Genomic DNA, 24,079 nt, shown 5'->3' with positions numbered 1-24,079 from the left:
AACCATAAAAAAGTATTGACTGGGGTACAAATGTTGTTTCCTCACCAAACATATACTGGAACAGATGTAGGCTTGCCAAAACTGTATCATTGGTTCATTCGTTTTTCAAAATAAAACCAAAAGTAAACAACTAATTTTCTAATTTCTCGCGCGGGCAATTTTCACCAATAACAGTCAAGGACTCAAAACCGAGTCCGATGACACCACCCACGACTTTTTATGTCAAACCATTCAAAAGTTATGGCAGAAAGTAGGAACTATCAAATATGGAATCAGATGATGGGGTGCGTGCTTTTTGGCGTCTATCGTCGCCACAGTAACGCTTTTGACTGGGAAAAGTAATGCCTATCGTTGCGGGCGTCTCTGTTAACTTATGTTTCCACCATAGGTCCATAAAGAAACTGTCTATTTGACAGATGATAGCAACGTGGTCATATTTCCCCAATCGGATGGTGACTCCAGCTCCTTGGACCTCGTCTGTCCAATCTTATCTAAATAATCCTCAAATCCGGCCATTATGTTTGTTTTGCGGGCCCTCGCAGTAAAAGCAGAGATGGTCACTTCTGGCTCACTGAACTTTCTTCAGATCAAAAATGGATAAAATGGGAAACGGTTGTTATCCGTTTTTTTCATTATTCATTTGGGCATAAAACCAAAAACTGAAAAAAAAGAGTCTATCTCTTTTTTTTCATTTTAGTTAGGAAACAAATACTGAGAAAATGACTCGTGTTTTTGTTTTCTTACTTTTGATTTTATTTTGAAAAACCAATGAACGAATGATACACGGATTTTGGCAGAAATAGAAATATGTTCCTCAAGATTTAAGAATATTAATATTCAAATAAGCTCTTGGCCAACACCAATGTAGCAGCCTTCAGCTTACGTCTCTGTCTTCTTTCTCCCTTGATTCAGATTAGCGACAACAGTGCTTCTTTTTTTGTGCTTATCAATGCTGAATGACATGGGCTGCATGTATGGCACACCTAAACCTGCATGCAATCCCTTCCTGCTGCACACAGCCTTTAAAACTGCTTCACTAGTTTCACTAGCCTCTAGTTTTTTAACCCAATAAATCCCGTATTTCAAACCACACTTCCATTACCAAGTCCTCAGTAGCGGTCACAAAGTAGCTATCTGTGAGAGAAGCAGATGGCTGAATGATACATATTTTACTTTAGCAGTGCAGTTTATGCTATTTATACTTGATAAGGCCAGTAAATAAGGCCAGTGCTTATCTTCGGTGGTTCACCCTTAGGTGTGGAGGTTAAATCACCAACACTGTCCAAGATTAACTTTATTTTGTCTCTGCCTTGGTCACTCCCTTGTTTCTATTGTCCTCGCTTTCTTTGCCTTTGCCGTTATGTTAACTGTTGCTCTGTGAATTGCTTCCATCATTGTTGGTCAGTGACAAAGTGGCATAAAGCGATACAAAGTCATAGGAGAGCATATCTTGATAGGGGTCCAAAATGTGCTTCGGGTGTTTAAATTCAAAGGGACAAAAGCCAAGAAAAGTGAGACAACACTTCATAAAGCTAGTCAAAATTTCATTAAAATGAAAACTCATATTTTCATATAAATGGGCTTTCCTAGTTGTGTGCGATCTCAATGTACATCTCTCATGCTTTCTGATATAGACTTATATCCTACTTGATTTACACAAAGCTCTGTATATATGGCCATCACCAAACACATCACTATGCAAAAAGACTGCAGGTCAAGTGTAGTGCAGCGGCACTGCATTGAAAGATCACTGATGTAACTGCACACATGTAGACAAGGTGCAGCTTGTGTAAAGCCTGTGTAATGAGGAAGGATGAAAAGGCTGATTGCATCCTTCACCTCATTTTTATAGTCATTACCATGGGTGATGATTGTGTCATCCAGCAAATTGAAACCTTCTGCTTGAGGTTCAGCGGGTGTCAACACCACTTTAAACATTACACATTTTGTCATATTGTCGCATTCCTGAAAAGCTTTTTAAGGAACACATTACAATCAGAGGGGGTGACTAGGAGCACTGGCCTGTTCCGAACAGAATAATCCACTTTATTTTAGCTCCATAAATGGAGGTGCAAATGCCTATCCTTCTTCTGTAAGACATAAACACTAGTAGTGTTGTTGTATACACTCATGTTTATACTGCTTTAAGATGCAGTTCAGAAGGTGAAAGGGTAAAACAATGGTAGGACACAGGGCACTGTGAAAACACAGCTGACCTTAAACGGATTATATGAGGAGACAACTCAAATCCTCCTTCCCTGAAATTATATAGCTCATTGTCTGAAGTGAAAACCAAATCAAAAACTAGCTTTTCTCATAATCCTGTCAATTTGTTTGAGGCTACGTAAATCTGAGAATATTGGAATACAGGAAATTTGATCAGCTTTTTGAGAAAGGGTCATATTAAACATAAACATAAAAGAAATGGCTTTAAATATCCCACACTTATCCATCCATCCGTTTTATACCCTCATCATTGTGCTACCTTACACCTCAAGGCTCACTTTATCCTTGCCACTCATTTACCATTGTAGTGCTGAAGTACAGCAACCAAATCTGTTGCAGAGAAAATGAAGCCAATATGAGCGTAATTCAGACGGATTTTGTTCAAAAGCATAAACAAGGAGTGCTCCTAGTGATTCAAATAAATGTGCTCAATATGGCGTAGAAACAAAATATGTTTTAGAGACGCTTCCTGGAGCAAGAAACAAAAAAAAGGAAGAAAATGTAAAAACAAAGCAAAACCCCCACCCACGCACACCCCCCATGCTCCACACTTCACGGCTCACTCTTCTTACATAGAAAAAAAATTCTACTTTGCAATAACTTTTTTCACTTGAGTGGCTTGATTTTATAGATCAATCTGCATTTAGCTACCCATCCAAAGACACACAGAGACGTACGTTGTTTGCTCACCATTGTTGCCGTGATTGCTGTTGTTTGTCACCAGTGGGGTACACGGCACTGTTTTGTTTTCATTGTCCGATAACACTGCAGGATGTGCTTCATGTTTTGGTTTTGTCAGGTTTGATTTCACACATTTGAGGCTTGAAATTGGCTATCCTTTCAAGGAGAGATGGCTGTGAGCTGGGGCCGTCTCTGGTTACAGAACTGAGAGTTGGGAGCCGGGGCTAATGGAGCTGTGTGATGGAAGTTACATTTTTCTGAGAGGAGCAAAAAAGCTGTGTGCTATCAGATATCCCTCTCTAAAAAGATAGGTGAAATAGATTCTAATGGCTGTCTGCACATACATATGTGCCCATTTGTGTGCCTGGATTTTAGTGTGTGAACTAGATTTGCTGGTATGCAATGCGCATGAGAGAAAATGTGCTAATTTGGGGAATGATTTTGAACAAACTCACCACTTTAGCTGCTCCAGTTAGTTAACAGCCGAGAGATTTCAGAACAGTACCTGGAGGATTCTCCTGTCAGCCCTTGTGCAGGACCCAGGTCTGTAGTTGGCAGACAGGAGTGCACATAATGAGACCCTGATGGAGAATGATGCTAATGCACTAGTGCTGTTCTGAGATCTAAAAGGTAGTGTCGGTTTTACTTGAGATCTTTGGTGGCTCATGCAGCGTGTGAGTGGCACACAAGTGCAGGTAAGGACATGGAGGGACAAGAGAGATAAAACACAAAGATTATGTGCTATTATTAGCCTTTGGAGGATCGACATTTCAATACCATGGTGTTTTATACTGATGAAGGTAAATGGAGCTGATGTATAGATGTGGACATTTGTCATTAGAAGGCTGGTTCCACAATTCATTGGTGTTTAGGCTTAACATAACCTGCCTTTATTGAGTTTGATTTTACTGCAAGTAACACTAGTGACATAAAACTTTTGCATGTGGTTATTTTTATCAACAAAGACAATCGTGGATATGATTTTTAACCTTATTTTACTGATAAAGCAATGATGTCAAAACTATATTTAGTTTTTACTCTTGATTACACAAGTGCTTTAATGATGCAAGGTATTCACCTATCACCTTATTAGTTCTGTGAATTCACATTAAAAACATTCTTCGAGTTACATTACCATTAAAAACCTATGTGTTTGACAAGTTTGCAATCAATGATGAAAGGAGAAGCTGGTAATAAAATGATATTCAGGAGGGGCCCATTAATGATGCATGCTTGTGATAAATGATGCCAGCAAAACACACACACACACACACACCGTACACACACACACACACACACACACACACACACACACACACACACACACACACACACACACACACACACACACACACACACACACACACACACACACACACACACCGTACACACACACACTGTACACACGCACACACCTTTAACACAAACGCACACAAACTGTTCTCCCTGTGTTCACGTGGGTTTTCTCTGGGTACTCGGGCCTTTTGCCACTATCCAAAAATGGTAAGTGAGTGTAAAATGCCCACAGCAGTGAGTGTGTGTTGTTGTTGTCTATGTGGCCCTGCGATGGGCTGGCGGTCCGTCCAGGGTGTATCTCTACTTTTCACCAGATTCTGATTTGTCACATATTGTTACATCACAAATCTAAAGGAGAGTGTTGCTTTTGGGGTGGGGCTCTGCCGTTATGAGTTGTTTGTTTGTTTTCTTTTCTCTTTTGTATATCGTTGATACTGATACATGAAGATGTGTTATTATTGATATTCATATAACATTTGTGTGTGTGTATGTGTGTGTGTATATATATATATATATAGATATACTGTATATAGATATCTTTTGTTTTTTGTATAGAAATTAAATTAATTTTGATTATAATGAAATAGAGTTTAGGGGGTAGGATTTAATACATTTTTACTTCTTTCTACAACTTTTCAAGCATGTTAATTATGATGGATGCATGTTCTTATTTATATTTTTCTTTTTTTTCTTTTTCTTGTTTACATTTATTTATTATTGTTTTGTTTTGTATTCACTACTGTTTCATGTTCAAAATAAAAATTCAATTAAATTCAATTCAGTGTTATGCAGATTCCCAAAGCATATTCCACCCAAGTTCACTTCTGGCTGTATTCGCTAGAACCCAGGAGGGGATAGTGCAAAGCTGTATGACAGCTCTCAAAAGAGGTGGACCCCTTAGAAGAGGGGGGTGGAGTGCAGTTGACTAACAGACCCCTCCCTCTAAAACCGACCAGTATAAACAGATTTGTAAAGAATGTATTTGAAATATCTCCTTTAAAATAATGTGCCTCCAAATGCTTCATTAATTGGAAGCAAAATTTAAAGATATATTTTATTTTCATTTTCTTCTGTTGGAAATTAATTCTAATAATATATCCTTGGTTTATACATTTTTAGCTGGATTTAATAAAATTACAGGTTTTCAAGGAAAACTAATTTGAACAATCCATTTAAATCTGTTCCAAAGGCTTTACCTGAACAAATGTCTTCCGTGAGCCAGCGTTAGATAGGGAATATGAAGGGGAAAAGGAATTTAAAATCAGAATGTAACCAGCCCATAACAGCTGCTGCGGGAAGAGGTTCGGGTCAAACTTTTACAGCAGAAACGGATGTAATTAGCACTGTCTCTGCTAACACTTGACACAGTCGCACAGTAAACTGTAAATTAACTGTTCGAGTTTTCAAAAGCACATGTGCCTATTACACAGCTGCTTTAAAAACATGCTCACCTTTTTAACATGATGAATGTAGCATACTGTACAAATAGAAGTTTAAAGTTCTAAGAAGATGAGACAACAGCATGTGTTGATGTGAAACCATGCTTCACAAAAAGAGGTTGCTGGAAAAGCTACAAGTCATCCCAACACATTCAGGCATTCGTAAGTCCGCAGTTACATAAGTTGTGTATAAATGGATTTAGTTTGGTGTGTTGGCGAGTGAATTGGGCGCTCAGCCAAGATGATTCCCAAAGAACAAAGCATTTTGAAGCACTACTATCCAAAACAAAATTAAAAAAAATCATAAATCTGCTTTGAACAATATTGTTTGCACAGAAGAAAGAAAAGTATGGTGGAGGAAGCATCATGATTTGAGTATGCTTTGCTGCCTGGACCATTTATCAAGGCGTGGTGAAGGTGAAGCAACTAAGGTGAAGCAACTGAATTACTTGAATAGGGAATGTGTAGTGTAAAAAAATCTTTTGGAGGCACTTCCTGAAGAAATGACAACATTGAAAATATGCATATGGGTAAATAAACCAATGACTACACCACACTCCCTGCACTCTCTCCACACATCCCAGTTGACAGCTCTAATGGAGAAAAAAGTGGGTTGCTATACATTTTCATTTTGGTTTGATGAATCAATCTGTGTTTAGCTACCTATTGTTGTTGAATTGTTTGGTAATAATCCTCAGAATGATCTCCTCTAAGAAACAAAAAGGGAACACTTCATTGACATCTAAACATCATCCCAAAAGTAAAGTATGATAGAAGAAGAATACCATTATATAAGAACAGCTCATGTTCTTTAGATACCAATGGCAGGGGACTGAAACACAAAAGGAAAAAGCAAATCTTAAACCCAACATGCAATGAATGTTTTAATTGGATCATTTGTGCTCAGATATCATCTCGATCGGTGCTCCAAGCATCAGAATAACACAGATTCTTCCAAATTCATGAGGTGTACAGACTTTAAAATAAAACTTAGTATGAAGTGCAGGCACGTGTGAGCTTTCTTTTACATCATAATCATTGACGCATGAAAGTAAAATCAGGTTTTCAGTGTATGTATAATACCCCCTTGAAGTAAATTGTTCTGGTTTTGATAATTCTTTTGATTTATATGATTTTGTAAATGTCCATGCCTACATTTCAAGTTAAGCTGTATTGTAAAAAAATCATTTATTTGAAATGCACAAAGGTACATTACAGTCTTTTAGAATACTCTGTTATTGATGCTTTGTTATGTATGTGTGTGTATGAGTCATATCTTTTGTCCTGGCAGTTTCTACCAAAGATAAATGTGCTTATTTTAAATTATTTAAAAATGCCTGTAGGATGATATGTTATTGTGTCCAATATTAAGGTAATTCATCTTAGGGGAAGTCCTTTTTTCATTTTTTTTACCCAGTTTCTCTAGTAAAAACTATAATAATAAATAGAATATGTTGAGTCATCATTTAATATTTGACCAAGTAAAGTGATTCCAGTACTTGTTACAGTAAGAATCTCTACAGTATTTTATACTGTGTATCATACACGCTTCACCTTTATTCAGTTCAAATTACCTTTATTTCATTGGTGTGAATTCACAACAAACTTACTGAAGACAAGTCCAATGTAGTCTTTTTAACGACCAGTCTATTCACTTCAGTTATAGTCTCATTCATCACGGTTCACTCAATCCAATGCAGTCAAATAGAGTCCCAATTCAAAATGAATATATCACTACATAAAAACATCTTAGCTAAGGAATCCATTGCACTGAATCTTCATTTTTGTGCAGTTCCCCATCGTAAGCAAGCACAAGGAAACAGTGGAGACAAAAAAAGAGCTTATTTCCATTGATATTAAACCTACAACAGGATAAGGCTCAGAGAGACTCGCCATCTGGCTCGATAGCCTAAGGTGACAGGAATGATGGACAAACAAAGACGAGAGATTAGTCCAGCAATATATACCTAGACGTTAGGCTGGGTACACCTTGTACTGACTCAGGTCTTAGACCTATAGTAAATATACTTCAACTTTTGCTGAATTTTGTATTTTTTCAAATGACAAATACACCAACGCACTATACAGCCTTTTAGAATACTCTTTTATGGATGCTTTGTTATGGATGTGTATGTAGTCTCATTTTAACAGGGACATGTGATCAAATTGTGGCAAATATCACAAATATCTTTAAAAAAAAATTCTGTCATGTTTTTGTCAAAATACCATAGAGATGCAGTACAAGAGCAGTACTTTGACTCAGCCACTTTTTTTCTTTTTACTTTATTTAGCACATAGAATGTACAGATCAAGGCAGGGTGAAAAAGGTATAAAATTAGGAAATAATTACAGCAACAATGGTGACAATAACAGATTCACACAAGAAACAAAAACAAACAAAAAGCACAAGGATAGCAAGGTACAATAAAATCAAAAGAGCAAGGACTGAGTTATGGATGAGTACAGTTTATTGGCAACCTTATTCATATTATCAATCTTTTTCATAGATCTAAAGTAGTTGGTAAAAAAATTTAAAAAATATAGTAAAGGAGGAAGTATTTCCACTCCACTCAAGTGTGTATATGATATTTACCCAAAATAATCACCAAGTTGATAATGTTTGAATATTTAGGATCCAAGTTATTCATATAATAAATAACATCATTGTAAGTAAAAACAGGAATTTCATCAATTTTTAAAGATAACCAATTATGAATGTCAGACCAAAATGACTTTGTAAAAGAGCAATTGAAAAAAAGATGTTTAATGGTCTCTGGCTCAGAAGAACAAAATATGCAAGGATCAACTTCCAATTTAAACGTTCTGTGTAACAAATCATTAACAGTATATATTGCTATTTTAAAGGGTGTTTCCTTGACTTTAAGGGCAATTGTTAACGATACGTAAAAAGAGAAGGAACGTTTTCTTAAGGGGGTTTCTATATTATCGCGGACATAGCAAGAGTTAAAATCTCCCCAGTTGAGTCAGCCACTTGACCTTTTGAGTTAAGCAAAAATGCTTCAAAATATCACAATGAACTTGGTGAAAACTTCTAGGTGAAAGCCAAGATTCTTCAGCTATGGACAGAGCCCTGAAAATGACAGTGATTCTTTGACTTGCATGTGCTCTCATGACTAAACTGCACTAAGTCAAAAGCTAACCTGAAAGCATGACTGAGGAGAAACTCCACTGAGAGCTAAAGAAAAACTCAACGGATGAAAAACTCAAAACTCTCAAACTGAGAGAAAAACTCATGGCTACAAAGAAACTGAAGAAAAACTGAACTGCATTTTTATGAAGGGCTTTGGCGGGCTCTGGGCAAGAGCCAATCAGAATTTGATACCATAACATTCCTCTCTAAAAGGGCTGAGCTGCCCCTCTATTCTGGGGTGTCATATCTAATCAGGATTTAACTAAAATGAACATGAAAACTAATCTTTCATTTAGTGTGTGACATTTCACACTATGAAAAGGGTCCCTCCATGTAAAGGAATGCCCCTGACATTTCAAGAAATGTAATTCAGATTAAATGATAACTATTAAACAAGCTTATAATTAACTTTATCAAAGAAAATAAAGAAACTTTTCCAATATTGACCAAATAATAAGTCACAGTTTAAAGCATTTACAGTTTTTAAAATAAATTATAATGAAACTGAAACCATATTTTTAGTGATAAGTGTTAATATATAACTGGTAAATGCAGTTGAAATCCTTACTACACCTAATTCTGAAAATAATAGTGAATTAAAGTTGCAAGCAGCGATGAGCGGGCCCTCCCACCCTTGTGCACATTCAGGCGTGCTGCAGTGGAAGCCCTTGTATGACTTGTATGTAGATGTCTTCAGGCCTGGACATTTAGCGGATGGCACCACCCACGACTCTCTGTATCAAACCATTCAAAAGTTATGGCAGAAAGTAGGAACTATCAGATATCGACCAATGAGATGAAGGGGCGGGGCTAATTTGCACCAGTTATGTTCAAGGACTCAAAACCATGTCTGATGACACCACCCACGAGTCTTTATGTCAAACCATTCAAAAGTTATTGCAGAAAATAGGAACTATCACATATCGACTAATCCGAAGAAGGGGCGGGGCTAATTTGCATCAATTAAGGTGAAGGAGTCAAAACTGAGTCCGATGACACCACCCACATGTCTTTATCACAACCCGTTTAAAAGTTATGGCAGAGAATAGGGACTATCAAATATCGACCAATCAGAAGGAGCGGGGCTAATTTGCACCAATTAAGTTGAAGGAGTCAAAACCGAGTCCGATGACACCACCCACGACTCTTTATGTCAAACCATTCCAAAGTTATGGTAGAAATAGGATCTATCAAATATCGACCAATCAGATGATGGGGGGGCTTTTTGGCATCTATCATTGCCACGGTAACGCTTTTGACTGAGAAAAGACAGAGACGCACATTTTGATGTAGGCTATAACACACCTGGGTGCACGTTACGGTTCGGGCGAAGAAACGGCCGAAGAAATGGCATAAATTGCGGCAAAATTACACAATGAATGAACAAAACCATTAAATATCAAATTTTTCGCCAGGCCTGGCTTGCGTGCAAAATTTGGTGACTTTTGGGGCATGTTTATGGGGGCAAAAAGGCCCTCATTTCGTCGGAAGAAGGAAAAAAACGAGAAAAAGAAAATTCCTACAGATACAATAGGGCCTTCGCACTGTAAGTGCTCGGGCCCTAATTATCATTAAAACATTGTCTTATTGAATGTAAGTGATTGTGGCAAAAGGACTGGATCTCTTTACATAGCTTGCCTTTTCGGAACTCTTGCAAACATTGTAAATCTTTCTTCTTGGTTCCATGTATCCTTTGTTTAGCAGACAGTGATAGTCCGAGGCTGGTATTGAAAAACAGAATTTGTATTTCATGTACAGGTTCACTATACATTACTCACTTCAAAGGTACAATATACGCACTGAAGCAGAAAAAGTGATTTTCACAAAAACAGAGAAAAAAAATAATCTGAAATGGATAGTAGGTGGGTGAATGGATGGTAGCTGAGTGGATGGATGGTAGGTGGGTGGATGGATGGAATGTAGGTGGGTGGATGGATGGTAGCTGGGTGGATGGATGGTAGGCAGGTAGATGGATGGTAGGTGGGTGGATGGATGGATGGTAGGTGGGTGGATGGATGGTAGGTGGATGGATGGATGGTGGGTGGATGGATGGATGGTAGGTGGGCGGATGGATGGATGGATGGTAGGTGGGTGGATGGATGGATGGTGGGTGGATGGATGGATGGTAGGTGGGCGGATGGATGGATGGATGGTAGGTGGGTGGGTGGATGGATGGTAGGTGGGTGGATGGATGGTAGGTGGGTAGATGGATGGTAGGTGGGTGGATGGATGGTAGCTGGGTGGATGGATGGTAGGTGGGTGGATGGATGGTAGGTGGGTGGGTGGATGGTTGGTAGATGGGTGGATGGATTGTAGGTGGGTGAGTGGATGGTAGCTGGGTGGATGGATGGTAGCTGGGTGGATGGATGGTAGGTGGGTGGATGGATGGTAGGTGGGTGGATGGATGGTAGGTGGGTGGATGGATGGTAGGTGGGTGAGTGGATGGTAGCTGGGTGGATGGATGGTAGCTGGGTGGATGGATGGTAGGTGGGTGGGTGGATGGATGGTAGGTGGGTGGGTGGCTGGAATGTAGGTGGGTGGATGGATGGTAGCTGGGTGGATGGATGGTAGGCAGGTAGATGGATGGTAGGTGGGTGGATGGATGGATGGTAGGTGGGTGGATGGATGGTAGGTGGATGGATGGATGGTGGGTGGATGGATGGATGGTAGGTGGGCGGATGGATGGATGGATGGTAGGTGGGTGGATGGATGGATGGTGGGTGGATGGATGGATGGTAGGTGGGCGGATGGATGGATGGATGGTAGGTGGGTGGGTGGATGGATGGTAGGTGGGTGGATGGATGGTAGGTGGGTAGATGGATGGTAGGTGGGTGGATGGATGGTAGCTGGGTGGATGGATGGTAGGTGGGTGGATGGATGGTAGGTGGGTGGGTGGATGGTTGGTAGATGGGTGGATGGATTGTAGGTGGGTGAGTGGATGGTAGCTGGGTGGATGGATGGTAGCTGGGTGGATGGATGGTAGGTGGGTGGATGGATGGTAGGTGGGTGGATGGATGGTAGGTGGGTGGATGGATGGTAGGTGGGTGAGTGGATGGTAGCTGGGTGGATGGATGGTAGCTGGGTGGATGGATGGTAGGTGGGTGGGTGGATGGATGGTAGGTGGGTGGGTGGGTGGATGGATGGTAGGTGGGTGGATGGATGGAATGTAGGTGGATGGATGGATGGTAGCTGGGTGGATGGATGGTAGGTGGGTGGATGGATGGTAGCTGGGTGGATGGATGGTAGGTGGGTGGATGGATGGATGGTAGATGGGTGGATGGATGGTAGCTGGGTGGATGGATGGTAGGTGGGTGGATGGATGGTAGCTGGGTGGATGGATGGTAGGTGGGTGGATGGATGGAATGTAGGTGGGTGGATGGATGGTAGCTGGGTGGATGGATGGTAGGTGGGTGGATGGATGGATGGATGGATGGATGGTAGGTGGGTGGATGGATGGATGGATGGATGGTAGGTGGGTGGATGGATGGTAGGTGGGTGGATGGATGGATGGTAGGTGGCTGGATGGATGGTAGGTGGGCGGATGGATGGATGGATGGATGGTAGGTGGGTGGATGGATGGATGGATGGTAGGTGGGTGGATGGATGGATGGATGGTAGGTGGTTGGGTGGGTGGGTGGATGGATGGTAGGTGGGTGGATGGTAGGTGGGTGGATGGATGGATGGACGGATGGATGGTGGATTGATGGTAGGTGGGTGGATGGATGGTAGGTGGGTGAGTGGATGGATGGTAGGTGGGCGGATGGATGGATGGATGGTGGATTGATGGTGGCTGTGTGGATGGAGGGTTGGTAGGTGGGTAGGCTGGTGGATGGGGGGAGGTGTTTGGATGGTGGGTGGATGGATGGATGTTGGGTGTGTGGATGGATGGTGGGATGGATGGAGGGTGGATAGGTGGGCGTTTGAATGCTGGGTGGGTACAATGGGTGGATGGATGTACATGACCTTCATAATACTGGTTTTAAATATGTTCAGGCTTATTTTACAGCTGCAGTATTATTACTTTTTTCCACACTGGTTTCAATTTACTTAAAACACTTTCCGACAACTGAACTTAGGTGCAGTGATTCACTGCAATCTAATTATCTCTCTTGAACCAATCCTTAAATAAACCCCTCAATTACTGGCACATGTTCTGACCGAGATTCATCATTAACTTGTGCTTTCATATTCATTGTGAGTTGATTGTACATCTGGAGTCTGGCCTTATTTCCCTGCATGATGAGTGGTTGAGAGATGCTACTTGTCCTCTGAGATAACAGATGGTCTTCATTTGACAGGCCTTTTTTGATTATACTTTTATGCTGTTTATTTAGTAAATTCTGTAAGTATAATGAAGTTGCTTTGTTGTCGTTCAGTGAACAAAGTTTGTCACGTTTACTTTCATAGGAGTTCACTTTTTTTAATGTAAAAAATTTGCTTCAATTTGATGACTAACTGAAATAAAAAAAGAATCTGGTTTTAGAATCTCTGAGCTTCTTGAAATTTTAATTATCTCTTGTTTAAAAATACATTGTTATTCATGTAACTTGTAATTTTCCTACACATAAAAATATAAGAGACAATCTAGCTCTATGAATGATATGTTCATACTCTTTATGTTCACTGTGAAGACCTTTCTTTTTGTTTTTTTGTTTGGCTTTCCATTACTCACATCAGGGCAATCTCAGACCAGGATTGTTGTTGGACTATTTCTCTTTGGTAAATAAAAATAAAAGATGAGAGAGTACTTTATATTGTGATGACAGTAGCAGTGATGGGAATTTCAGACTGGACTTCTTCATACAAAGGTGTGGCGCTGCAAAACAAGCGTCCTCAGGAGACCGTAGGGGACAATATCTCCATGTAACCTTAAACAGAGTGAAGCAGGTTTTGAAAATAGATGGATGACATTTGCTTTGAGCCTTCTGATGTACAATTTGGACATGAATATGACACAAAAAGGTCAAACAACCTTGATAGCCCATCTGACCGAAATGCATTGTCTCAGTTTATTCAGTGTACAAAACTATGTCATAAGAGAAATCCATTGGATGCAAAGTTTACGACACACACACACACACACACACACACATATATATATATATATATATATATATATATATATATATATATATATATATATACCGTATTTTCTGGACTATAAGCCGCACCTGTATATAAGCCGCATCAGCTCCATTTTTAAAAAAAACAATAAAAAAAAGATATATAAGCCGCATCCGCTCTATTTAGAAAAAAAGATATGCAAGCCGCAGATATTTATGTTGTTAGATTAGATATATACTACATGTACAGAAGGATTTTGAACTGTAAATGATGTACATGTTTGTACCTAAATAGATCCTTTCCTAACAGTGTCTTTTAACACAGCAGCAACTTTGCTGATTAAAACTGGACAGAACCAAGAGAAAATAACCGGGATTTATTCATCTATTTATCTGTTTGAAATCTGCTTCTACTTCTATCTGCTAAAGAAGAAGTAGCGTATTCTTCTTTGCATTTATTTTGTCTTAGTTTTTATTCTAATTCCGGTTAGCACTCCCCCTAGCGGTGGAAGAAAAATCCACAGAATAGCCGCACCTTTGTATAAGCCGCATGGTTCAAAAACTATGAAAAAAGTAGCGGCTTATAGTCCAGAAAATACGGTATATATAAATTTAATATAAAATCAGGCTGTAAGACGCTTCCCTTTTCTCTGCTTCAGAGACTGGAGCGTGATAATCTGCTGGCCAGTGCATGGGCATATATCCCTATATCCTATTCCCCTATTTGAAAAGTCTAATGTTGATCCATGGTGCAGCAATCCATTCCAATCTAATCTTTATTGGGTGCTTAATAGAAGAGAACCCCAAAAATAAGACGCCGTAAAACCAGCTTCCTATTCTACTCCAATCTCTCAAAGATTAAACCTTTAAAAAAATAAAATAAAATAAAAATTTCTGATGCGCTTTAACGGCGCTTTCATCATCCACATCTGAGTTAGTAAAACCGAATAAGGAAAGGTTTAGCCGCACTCTCTTCTTAACTGAACCCTGAAAACCCAGGTCCCAGTCCAGTTGCCCATTTATTGCTGTGTGATCCAGCCCTGTTGGATGGATTTACCAAGTGACTCAGGAAACTGCGAAGAGCGAGGTTTAGACTGGGAAGGATGACAGATCAAGTGGGTCACTCTAATGAGCCCTGTCAACACTGTTTTGCTTATAAACAAATAGCACTGACGGATGACACAGTGGCAGCACTCGTCTCCGTCTCTCTAAACCACCCGTCACCGTCAGTGCGGGCGCCGAAATACTGCTACCTTGTTGAGGAAACTTACCGTACCCTTTTCTCCTCCAACAGTCTGTCACTTTGTCTTCTTGCTCGTTCTTCCTTTTCTCTCAAACGCAGGCTCACCCATTTTCGAACATCATGGCAAGTCATTAGTCATTATTTTCTCTGCTGTCTGTCGTCACCCATATATGCTGTCACTTGCCAGCTCTCGCCCCCTGCTTGACAAATTTTGAATTATGCTTGTGTCTTGCTCTCCATACAGGCTGTGACTAGGAAGCACTTACCGTAGAGCTGCTACTTTGTTTAGTATTCTCCTTAAAAGTTCCTTTCCGCCATGTCAGTCATGATTTAAACCGCCCCAGTCACCAAAAATGCCATCCTGAGAAAAACTCCCTAATTTGTATCAGAAATGTGTTTGGTATGAGGATAAAGGAAGCGTTTTTCTTCTGATATTCTTTACATGTAGCACAGTGGAGACCACCCACCATGACATGATCTATATTTCTTCATTTCACCTGAAACACCAGCATGAATACGTTCCTGTTACCATGCTGCCATTCACTTGCTTTTAATTGGTATTCATTTGAAAGTCTGCTTGCAAGCTGTGCAGCCTCAGTGTGAAGCTGTGTGACTCGAGTATGAGAATGTCAGATTAAAGTATCGCTTTTTTAGAGAGAGTGGGTGCACAAGAAACCAGAGGACTAAGGGTGGCTTTTCGTCTTTTTGCAGTCCCCAGCACATTGCACATCTCTGGCCTTTAATCCGACTGTGGCCAGAAAGCCTGGAGGCTAGAAACGGCTCAAAGAAAAATCATACAGCTGGCCGTAAGCTGACGACTGAGATTAAAAATTCTTGCTGTATTCCCATCTGCAGCTATATGACAGGGTAACAACATTTTTAAAGGGGGGGGCTAAGAGTATTATATAATAGTGTTATTTTGCTGTTGCTTTTTTTATTTATTTGTTCCATTTTCATTAATGAGGCCACTATGATAATTGCATTGTGGCTCGTGCTGAGTTCACATCCTCTGTGTGAAATAAGATGGTATATTGGCCTCATGTGGTGTAGACAAAAAGCCTACACATGCTTTTACATCTAAATTATATTATTGATGCTAATTTAGCAATTCTCTTGTTAGCTGACTTGAGTGCTGAAACATAGACAAGGGTCCCCCGAAAAAGATTTAGGAAATGTGTCAACCATTACCAAGACCCTATGCATAACTGGTTCAGCCCAGTGAAGTATTGATTATGGATGTTTGGTCGCTCATTATAAACCCAGACTTTTGACTGATCACACCATGGTCTTTAAGGGACATATTGCTGGCTGGTGGTTATTTTACAAATACAGTGATTGATGCTCTGTGTTTTTTATTTTTTTCAACTTGGAATTGTGAAAACACAGAACACGATGATTAAACACTCAATGCTGGCCTTAGTTGTACAGGTTATCTACGGAAGAGTATTAGGGCCATGCAGGAGAAAAAATATTTGAGAGGGGAAGATTTTTTTTTTATTGTGCACTTCGAGAAAAAAGTCGAAATGTCGAGAAAAAAGTTGAAATGTCGAGATTAATGTTGAAATACAATTTCGAGAAAAAAGTCGAAAATGTCGAGAATAATGTTGACATACAATTTCAAGAATAAAGTCGAAATTTCACCTTTTTTCTCAACATTTCAACTTTATTCACAAAACTTTGACTTTCTTCTCAACATTTCGACTTTTTTCTCGAAATTGTACTTTAACATTATTCTCGACATTTTGACTTTTTTCTCAACATTTTGACTTTTTTCTCAACATTTTTTCTCGAAGTGCATAATGAAAAAAAAATCTTCCTCCTCTAGAATATTATTTTTATTTTTCTCCTGCATGGCCCTAATACTCTTCCGTAGTTATCATATGAAAATAATGGAAATCTGATTTCTAGATTGAACTCACTGAACTCTATGAGTTCCAAGGTATAAGCAAGATCCTCATCATGCATATATAAATGCTGACAATCTGATATTCTCTGTTTTGTCAGGGCTGAAGGTGCGTGAGGTGATGATCAACGTATCCCGCCAGCAGGTGGAGGATTTTCACGGGCCTGAAGACTACTGGTGTCTCTGTGTGGCCTGGAGCCACCTCGGCACCTCCAAGAGTCGCAAGGCAACTGCGCGCATCGCTTGTGAGTATTGAAATCTTTCATTACCGTCACAAAGGGCAAGATTTTCAGGCAGGACTTTTCTCATTCTAGTGTGCATGAGGGCAGAAGCAGGTGCATTTTAGCAGGACTTTAATTTGCTTTAAAGCAGACACTTGCAGGTTGGCTATTTAACAAATGTAAAATCTTCCAAATGCTGGGAGTTGTATTATGGGTAATGTGGAATCTTGTTTTGACAAAGGCTATTTAGCAGATTATAACTTAATATAGATAGTTCTTGATCAAGTATGGTCATAATTTAATAAAACAAAATGATAAAATATTTTCGAATTAGCAGTATTTTAATTATAATAAACTATAACTGGGTCACTGGACTATATTGAAACTGATTGTAATAGGTGTAAATTGCCTCGGATTACATCTGTCGTTAGCCTGATGGATGATTCATGGAGCCTCCCAATACGAGGGGTGGCACCACCGGTTGTAGTCAAACTGCCTTTGCACTCACTTGGCTAGTGGTACAATCAAGGCTCAATGCAAATAGCTAAACTGAATTTAACTGATGAATGGAAGAGCTGAATCAAAACAATAATATAAAAAAAAAAAGATAATTCAATTTTATTAAGATAGCATCTATTACAACAGAAGTTGTCGCTAAGCGCTTTCCAGAGACCCAGTACATGAGCCCCGATCAATAATTACATAAACAACAGCAGGTAAAAACTTCCCCTAGTGGGAGAAAAACCTTAAACCAAACAGTGGTGAGAAAAACTCCCCTTTAGGAGGGAAGAAAGCAGCAGGACCTGGATCATAACAACCCATTCTGACATCAAAAAATATGAAATAGCAACGTTGGTCCACAGTACAAAACGTATTAGTTTCACAATAAGGCCTCTCAAATTGTGACATGTTCACGTTTTTTTTTTCCTATTATTTTCTATTGGCATGCTGAAAAGTCATGTAACTGCCCACAGCTGCCTTATAAAAATAAAATTGGCAGCTATCCTTGTCTTTCCCAGTGGAAAATGCATTATTTTAAGGTAGTTTCGACATATAAAAGCATTTTGATAGAGAAATATACATTGTAATTTCCTAATATTCATTCAGTTACTGTATGATCTTTGGTTTGTTAGTTATTATGATGACTCTTTCAGGCCTCGGGATTAAATTGTTACAGTTTTAAGTTTTCTGTCGTTGCTACGCTGGTTGCTAAGTGCGCCGCTATAGTGGCTTGTATGCTATTTGAATTATTCTTTACAATATGTAGTTATATGAGCTGTTAAGATATTTGTTATTTTGATGATATTATTACAATATAAAACAAAATAAAATTGATTTTAGTGCCCAGGGGATTACATATTTATTATTCTTTGAATTTCGGCACCCCGTGTTTTTGTGAGACAACCCGGAAATTATTGCTCGTTCCAAAGAAGCATGTTATTAAAAAGAGTATTATTATTATTATACCTTTTGTTAGAAAAGACAATTAACAAATTCATTAATTTTTTGGTGCTTGCAGTGTAAATGCAACCTATAAAGGACTATCCATACATATAAGTTGTGTTGGACACTCACATTGTGCAATAAAGTTTTTGAAAGAAAAAAAAAGATCCAATGACGTAATGAATCTAGCCACTTATTAGGGCCTCTTTATTAAGGAGTGGGTTTTTTACTGACATTGTTTCTGTAGTGGAACAAAATGTCTCTATTAGTCTGATGCCAACCATAGACCTCATTCTAAAAGAAATCATTCAGTTATGATTCAAATTGAGCAGAGGACTAAATAATAATATAGGTGGGTTGACGTTTATATATATCTATCCGGGTTGACGTACCTAACATGAATTTGGTGAAGCGCTTGGTTTTTTTTAAATTATATTTATGAAAAGTGCTGTACATATAGTGTGATTGCTTGAAAGTAGGCTAACTCCTATGTTAAAGCTATAGTGCAGAGCTGACTTTTGGTGGTAAGTGTTAAGTAGAACAATGTGTAGGAATACTTTCCAGCCACTTCATTATGTACACCTGTGCAATCTAATGCAATCCAATAAAACAGCTCTGCCATACGTTCTACTTTTAAGAAGCTTTTACATATTCAGTGTTTGTTGACATTATTTGCAGTTGCACAGAGACAGGAAAGACACATATATTCATCTGCCCAAAATGAACACTATGAAAATAAATTGTATAAATGATGGACATAGTTTTTTCTGTTAAAGGCAAAGAAATCTCTTACTCTAATAGAAATGCGAAGTCAGCATTTTTTTCCCCCTGTGGGTTATGATCATTAGATGGATCCCCTTCATCTGATGAGTTTTATGTTAGCCCTTCTGAAAATAATTTCATGATTCAATAGACACAAGTCGTCCAAAGTTTTAAAGTATCAGCACTTTTTTGTCCCCAAAATGGTCACTTCTGGCTTCAGGTTGGACGATGAACTTCAGCCCTTAGCAGCCCACGTACTCCCAGGCGTCATCCTGACCTGACCGGACCTGAGCTGTCATGGATGTTCATACTCGTTCGTTTTTTGTAAGGTGATGGTGTAGGTTCCGTTTCTGCAGCCCTATAGCTTTTGGTACTGAGCTTCCGCTTTTTTTCCACTTCCTTTATGTACCCAAGACATAGTATTGGAGCAAATGAAACCTATCTTATGTGAGTTGGAGCTGATAAATGTTGAACAGTGGCATTTCTTTCTGAAATTACAGCACTGTCTCTTGATTTGGAAATGACAAAGAAGTAGCCGTAGCTGGTAATACGCAAGTGGACCAGTCAGATTTGTTGCAGCCCGTGTCGTCCCAAGCTGCAGTGGATGGTTGCAGCCACAGCTACAGCAGCTATACGTCGCTAGTTTGATGTCGAAGCATAAATCCCTATTAACTGCGTTGTGCTACCGGTACCCATTTCCAAGGCACACCAAATGTAGCAGAGTTTGAATTATGGGTAAACAGAATGCTGTTCTACTCTAATGTGGATCTGCGATGTCAAGCATCCTTCAAATATGAACGGTTCACTGAATGGCACATTTTCAGACCTGGGGATCTCAAAGTGCCAGGGGTTTGTTAATATTGAATTTTTAAATTCTGGCTGCACTTTAGACTCTGAAATATGTGGTATCCTCCTTTTTTCATAACATGTCCGATTTATGGTAAAAATGAAATATTATCACAATTGAACTAGAGCTCAATGAAGTAAGAAGCAAACCAGAGAAGTTTTTTTTCAATACCAAAAACATTAACAAATGCAATATCTTTAGCTGCTCCCATCCACCATTTAACAAACTTTCACTTTTTTGCAACCTTGGCGTGTTCATATTAAAACATCTCAATTATTTTTGTGGAAAGAGGACTGGACCTTGTACTATGACGTGTTTAATTTACTGTCTAATCTTGCACGAGTCACAAATTTCATCCATCTCCCTCAAGGACACTTCTAAAAGAAGATGTGATTAATGTCAGTAAAATTTAAAAAAAAAATGCCAAGAATCTGAATATCTGAATGCCATCGCTGTAACAGCATTTTGAACCCATTAATATTAGGTATCTCAGTCTGAAAAGGATTTTTTGATGCTTGAACGAATTAAAAAATTAAAAACCAGGGGTGTCAAATTAGCTCGTTAATTGCAATTAATTAATTACAGGCTTATTTAGCGCGTTGTTTTTTAATCGCTTAATCTATTTTTTAATATCTAACGAAAACAACAGTCAGTCCCACCTAGAAGTGGACATTGATTGGCTGTCCCTGTGTGTGGGTGTGGTTAGCTACGCTGGTGGGCTCCAATAGAGGGTCTGCATTGACGTCACTTCCCCACTGGACCACGGCCCCTTACTCGCACTGAGTGGCAAAAATGGCTGCAACTAGTGGAGAAGACGGGATAACAGCCGATTATCGGCTTAAATTAAAGTTGGACTTGACAGTGACCCGTACAGTTACCCCAAGAACCAATGGTCCATGGACGTTAATATTTGGCCACGAATCGAGTTTCCTGATAATTATATGTACTTAATTTCTACGCCGGGGAAATACACGGAGTAAATACAAAAGTCTTGACGCTTGGTCCTACTTCAAGGCAGGATTTGTTGGTGAAATTAAAATGATGAGTACACCAAACTTTATGATTTGACCGTTTTAACGTTAGCTACCCAAAAATCCAACATTACCTGATACAAAATGGGAACCGCAAATCCACGTTTCCGTGTCTGGAATCCAGCTGTTTCTGCGAATTGCAGCGATCCATTTGTCTCTCTTAAAGGGGACCTATTATGGCATCTAATACCTATTTTAAACAGGCCTTGAATGTCTTAAAAACAAGCTTTTGATTGTTTTTGCTAAATAAATTAGAAATTCAGCCTCTGAGCCATGCTCTGAGGCGGGCGGCATGATAATGAGGCACTGTGCGGATTGGCTGCCTGAATGACGCGTTACACCGCTACGAAAAAATGGCGGAGTTGTTGTTGTTGTTCCGGCCAGAGTTAGTTGTGTGCGTGGTTTCACGCATCGCTCCGTTGTTACATAACGACGGGAGCAGAATCTGAACGGCTCATAGAAGCCACATCACACTGGATGGCTCATCCGGGCGGCTGTACAGACACTGCAGAATTTGGTTGCTTTCCTCCTTCTCTGAGTTGGCAGGCTGAGGGGAGACAACTTTATATATGTTAAAGCAAGAAAAAAGTTGTTTTTCATAATAGGTCCCCTTTAAGCTTATTTTTCGGCAGTCTGTAAAACTATAACTCCAATTTCTTGCTAAATCTATGAGTACAGTCGATCCCGCAACAGCTCTTTGCCATTTTACTCTTTCCCTCAAACTGAAGCTTTACGCTGCCACTCAGTGGGCGTAACCCGCTGTGAAGTTGCATCTGTGACGTCATGCACATTCCCTCTATTGTAGCTGGACATGGGGGGGGGGGGGGGGGGTCGGTCCAGTGAATGGGGAATTTACAATTCTAAAACACCCTGACGGCACCATTAATAAAGGTAGAGTGGTGATATGTGGTCTTTCAATTAAAATTGTATTTATATATCTTTGTGGAAAGGACTTTGCTTATGTTAGCAGCAACGATGTTACCACAGCAACGCTCTTCCCCTAACTAAACTTGAGGAAAGCAGCCCGCGCATGCACACATCTGCGACAGAGAGGGCGAATGTTGTTGCCAAGTGGATGTAAATAACTAGGACTGCATCTGTTTAAGTCTGTTAAAAAAAACAAAAATAATAACTTTATAGCCACTTCTTTTGTTGTTATATATCAATCTTGTGATCTGCCACATTAATGTAATGCATTTAAAGGAAAACACCTCAAGTTGAGGGCTTTTCTCAGCAATTTTTAGGTGAGATTAAAAAACCGATTAATTACATTAATCAATTACAGATCTTAATTAATCGCTCAATTTTTTTAATCGCTTGACAGCACTAGTAAAAACATTAGCCTCACTCATGTGAGTTTTCAGCTCCGTCACCTATGCAGCATATAAACGTAAAACAAGCCACATGTCAGGAGTGGTTTGATTATTTTAATGATGCAGAATGGAATCTCACCAAAATCGTCCCCTTCTTAAAATGGAGCTAAAGGACAACTGGGATTCTTTGAAATGATTTGTTTGCTTTGGACAAGTGTAAATCCATCAAACTGTTATCTTGGAAAAAAGTTAATTCGGTTTTTAATTGATGAAATGGTCGATTCCCAGGAGCTAATGGTGTCTAATCAAGTTAGACAGAATCAGGTGTTCACAGCCATTGGTATCCAAAACCAATACTGCTGCTAGAAAGTGTTAATGGTTCTCTGAAAGCCCTTCTTTGTATTGAATGTTTTGTTTGTACTTACTGGAATCAGGGCAAAAAAAGAATAACAAAAAGAAATCAAATACTGTTAACCAAGAGAGCAAATACGTGTTCCCTCTTTTTAAGAAAGAAAGTGATCAAAGTCTTGGATGTGCAGATCATTGTGTGGCTCTCTTTACATTTACATGCAAGCCTCATTACAGTTTTGAGTGCAGGTTTATTTGCGTATGTTGATGTCTTATACTTAACCTAAATTAAAGGGGACACCCTGCATGGTGTGGGTGCAGTCAATTTAAGTGTCTGACTATGCCCCTTAAAACCTGCTATGAGTAAGACAGCTGGAAGACCGTGTTGAGAGAGGTGCTTTTCTTTATGTATTTCTTTGGCAATTTGAGCAGAGCATGTCACAGACGTTTAGAAATTTCACACCTATTTTAAAAATCACATTCCTGGTTTAAAAAGATTGCCGTTTTAAAGCTTTTCAGTGTATAGCTGCAACGGAGTAAGCCCATGAAGGCATACAGAAAATAGGCTGACTGGGATCTGTCACTATTGTATGCACACGACTTCCCGGAATGATCAGAGCTCTTCATCCATCCAGCGCATCCAAAGCACCCTGTGACCAGATTATTGTGCCATTGCATCCTCTACCCAGTGCAGGCCATAGCGGCTTTTAAAGGTCATGGTATGCAGAGCTGAGGGATAGCAAGGACAAGGTCGACATCTTAGCAGCTGAGGGGGATTGAGACCAAGCTGACCATGACATTTGACACCTGACGGATACTCCTTATCTCTCCACACAGACCTGAGGAAAAACTTCGAGCAGGATCCTCAGGGGAAGGAGGTGCCAATCAACGGGATGATCGTTCTGCACTGTCGCCCTCCGGAGGGAGTGCCAGCGGCGGAGGTGAGGCCGCCGCTACTCGACTCCTCCTCTCCTGAAGAGGAGAAGCTTATACTCCCACTGAGCTGGAAAGATCCACATCTGAGCATCCATCTTTATTCTGAGAGAAACTTATTTCTGCTCAGAGAGAAGATCCTGCCTTTAGCTGTGTTTTCTCTGACCTTTAGGAGATTG

The 24,079-nt window shown here is 39.6% G+C and overlaps 1 protein-coding gene across 1 annotated transcript in view; it reads left to right on the top strand.

Moving 5' to 3' along the window:
* unc5db (unc-5 netrin receptor Db) overlaps positions 1-24,079 on the top strand; it is a 338,445-nt gene that overhangs the window by 204,492 nt on the left and 109,874 nt on the right. The window contains exons 3-4 of the mRNA XM_061730512.1: positions 17,104-17,247; positions 23,805-23,908. Of these exons, the coding sequence (XP_061586496.1) occupies positions 17,104-17,247; positions 23,805-23,908 (248 nt within the window). The remainder of the gene's footprint in view (positions 1-17,103; positions 17,248-23,804; positions 23,909-24,079) is intronic.

Source organism: Cololabis saira, chromosome 9 (assembly GCF_033807715.1).
Source record: "Cololabis saira isolate AMF1-May2022 chromosome 9, fColSai1.1, whole genome shotgun sequence".
NCBI classification, from domain to species: domain Eukaryota; kingdom Metazoa; phylum Chordata; class Actinopteri; order Beloniformes; family Belonidae; genus Cololabis; species Cololabis saira.
Note: the sequence above shows the minus strand (reverse complement) of the source record. Positions and strands in the feature narration are given on the sequence as shown.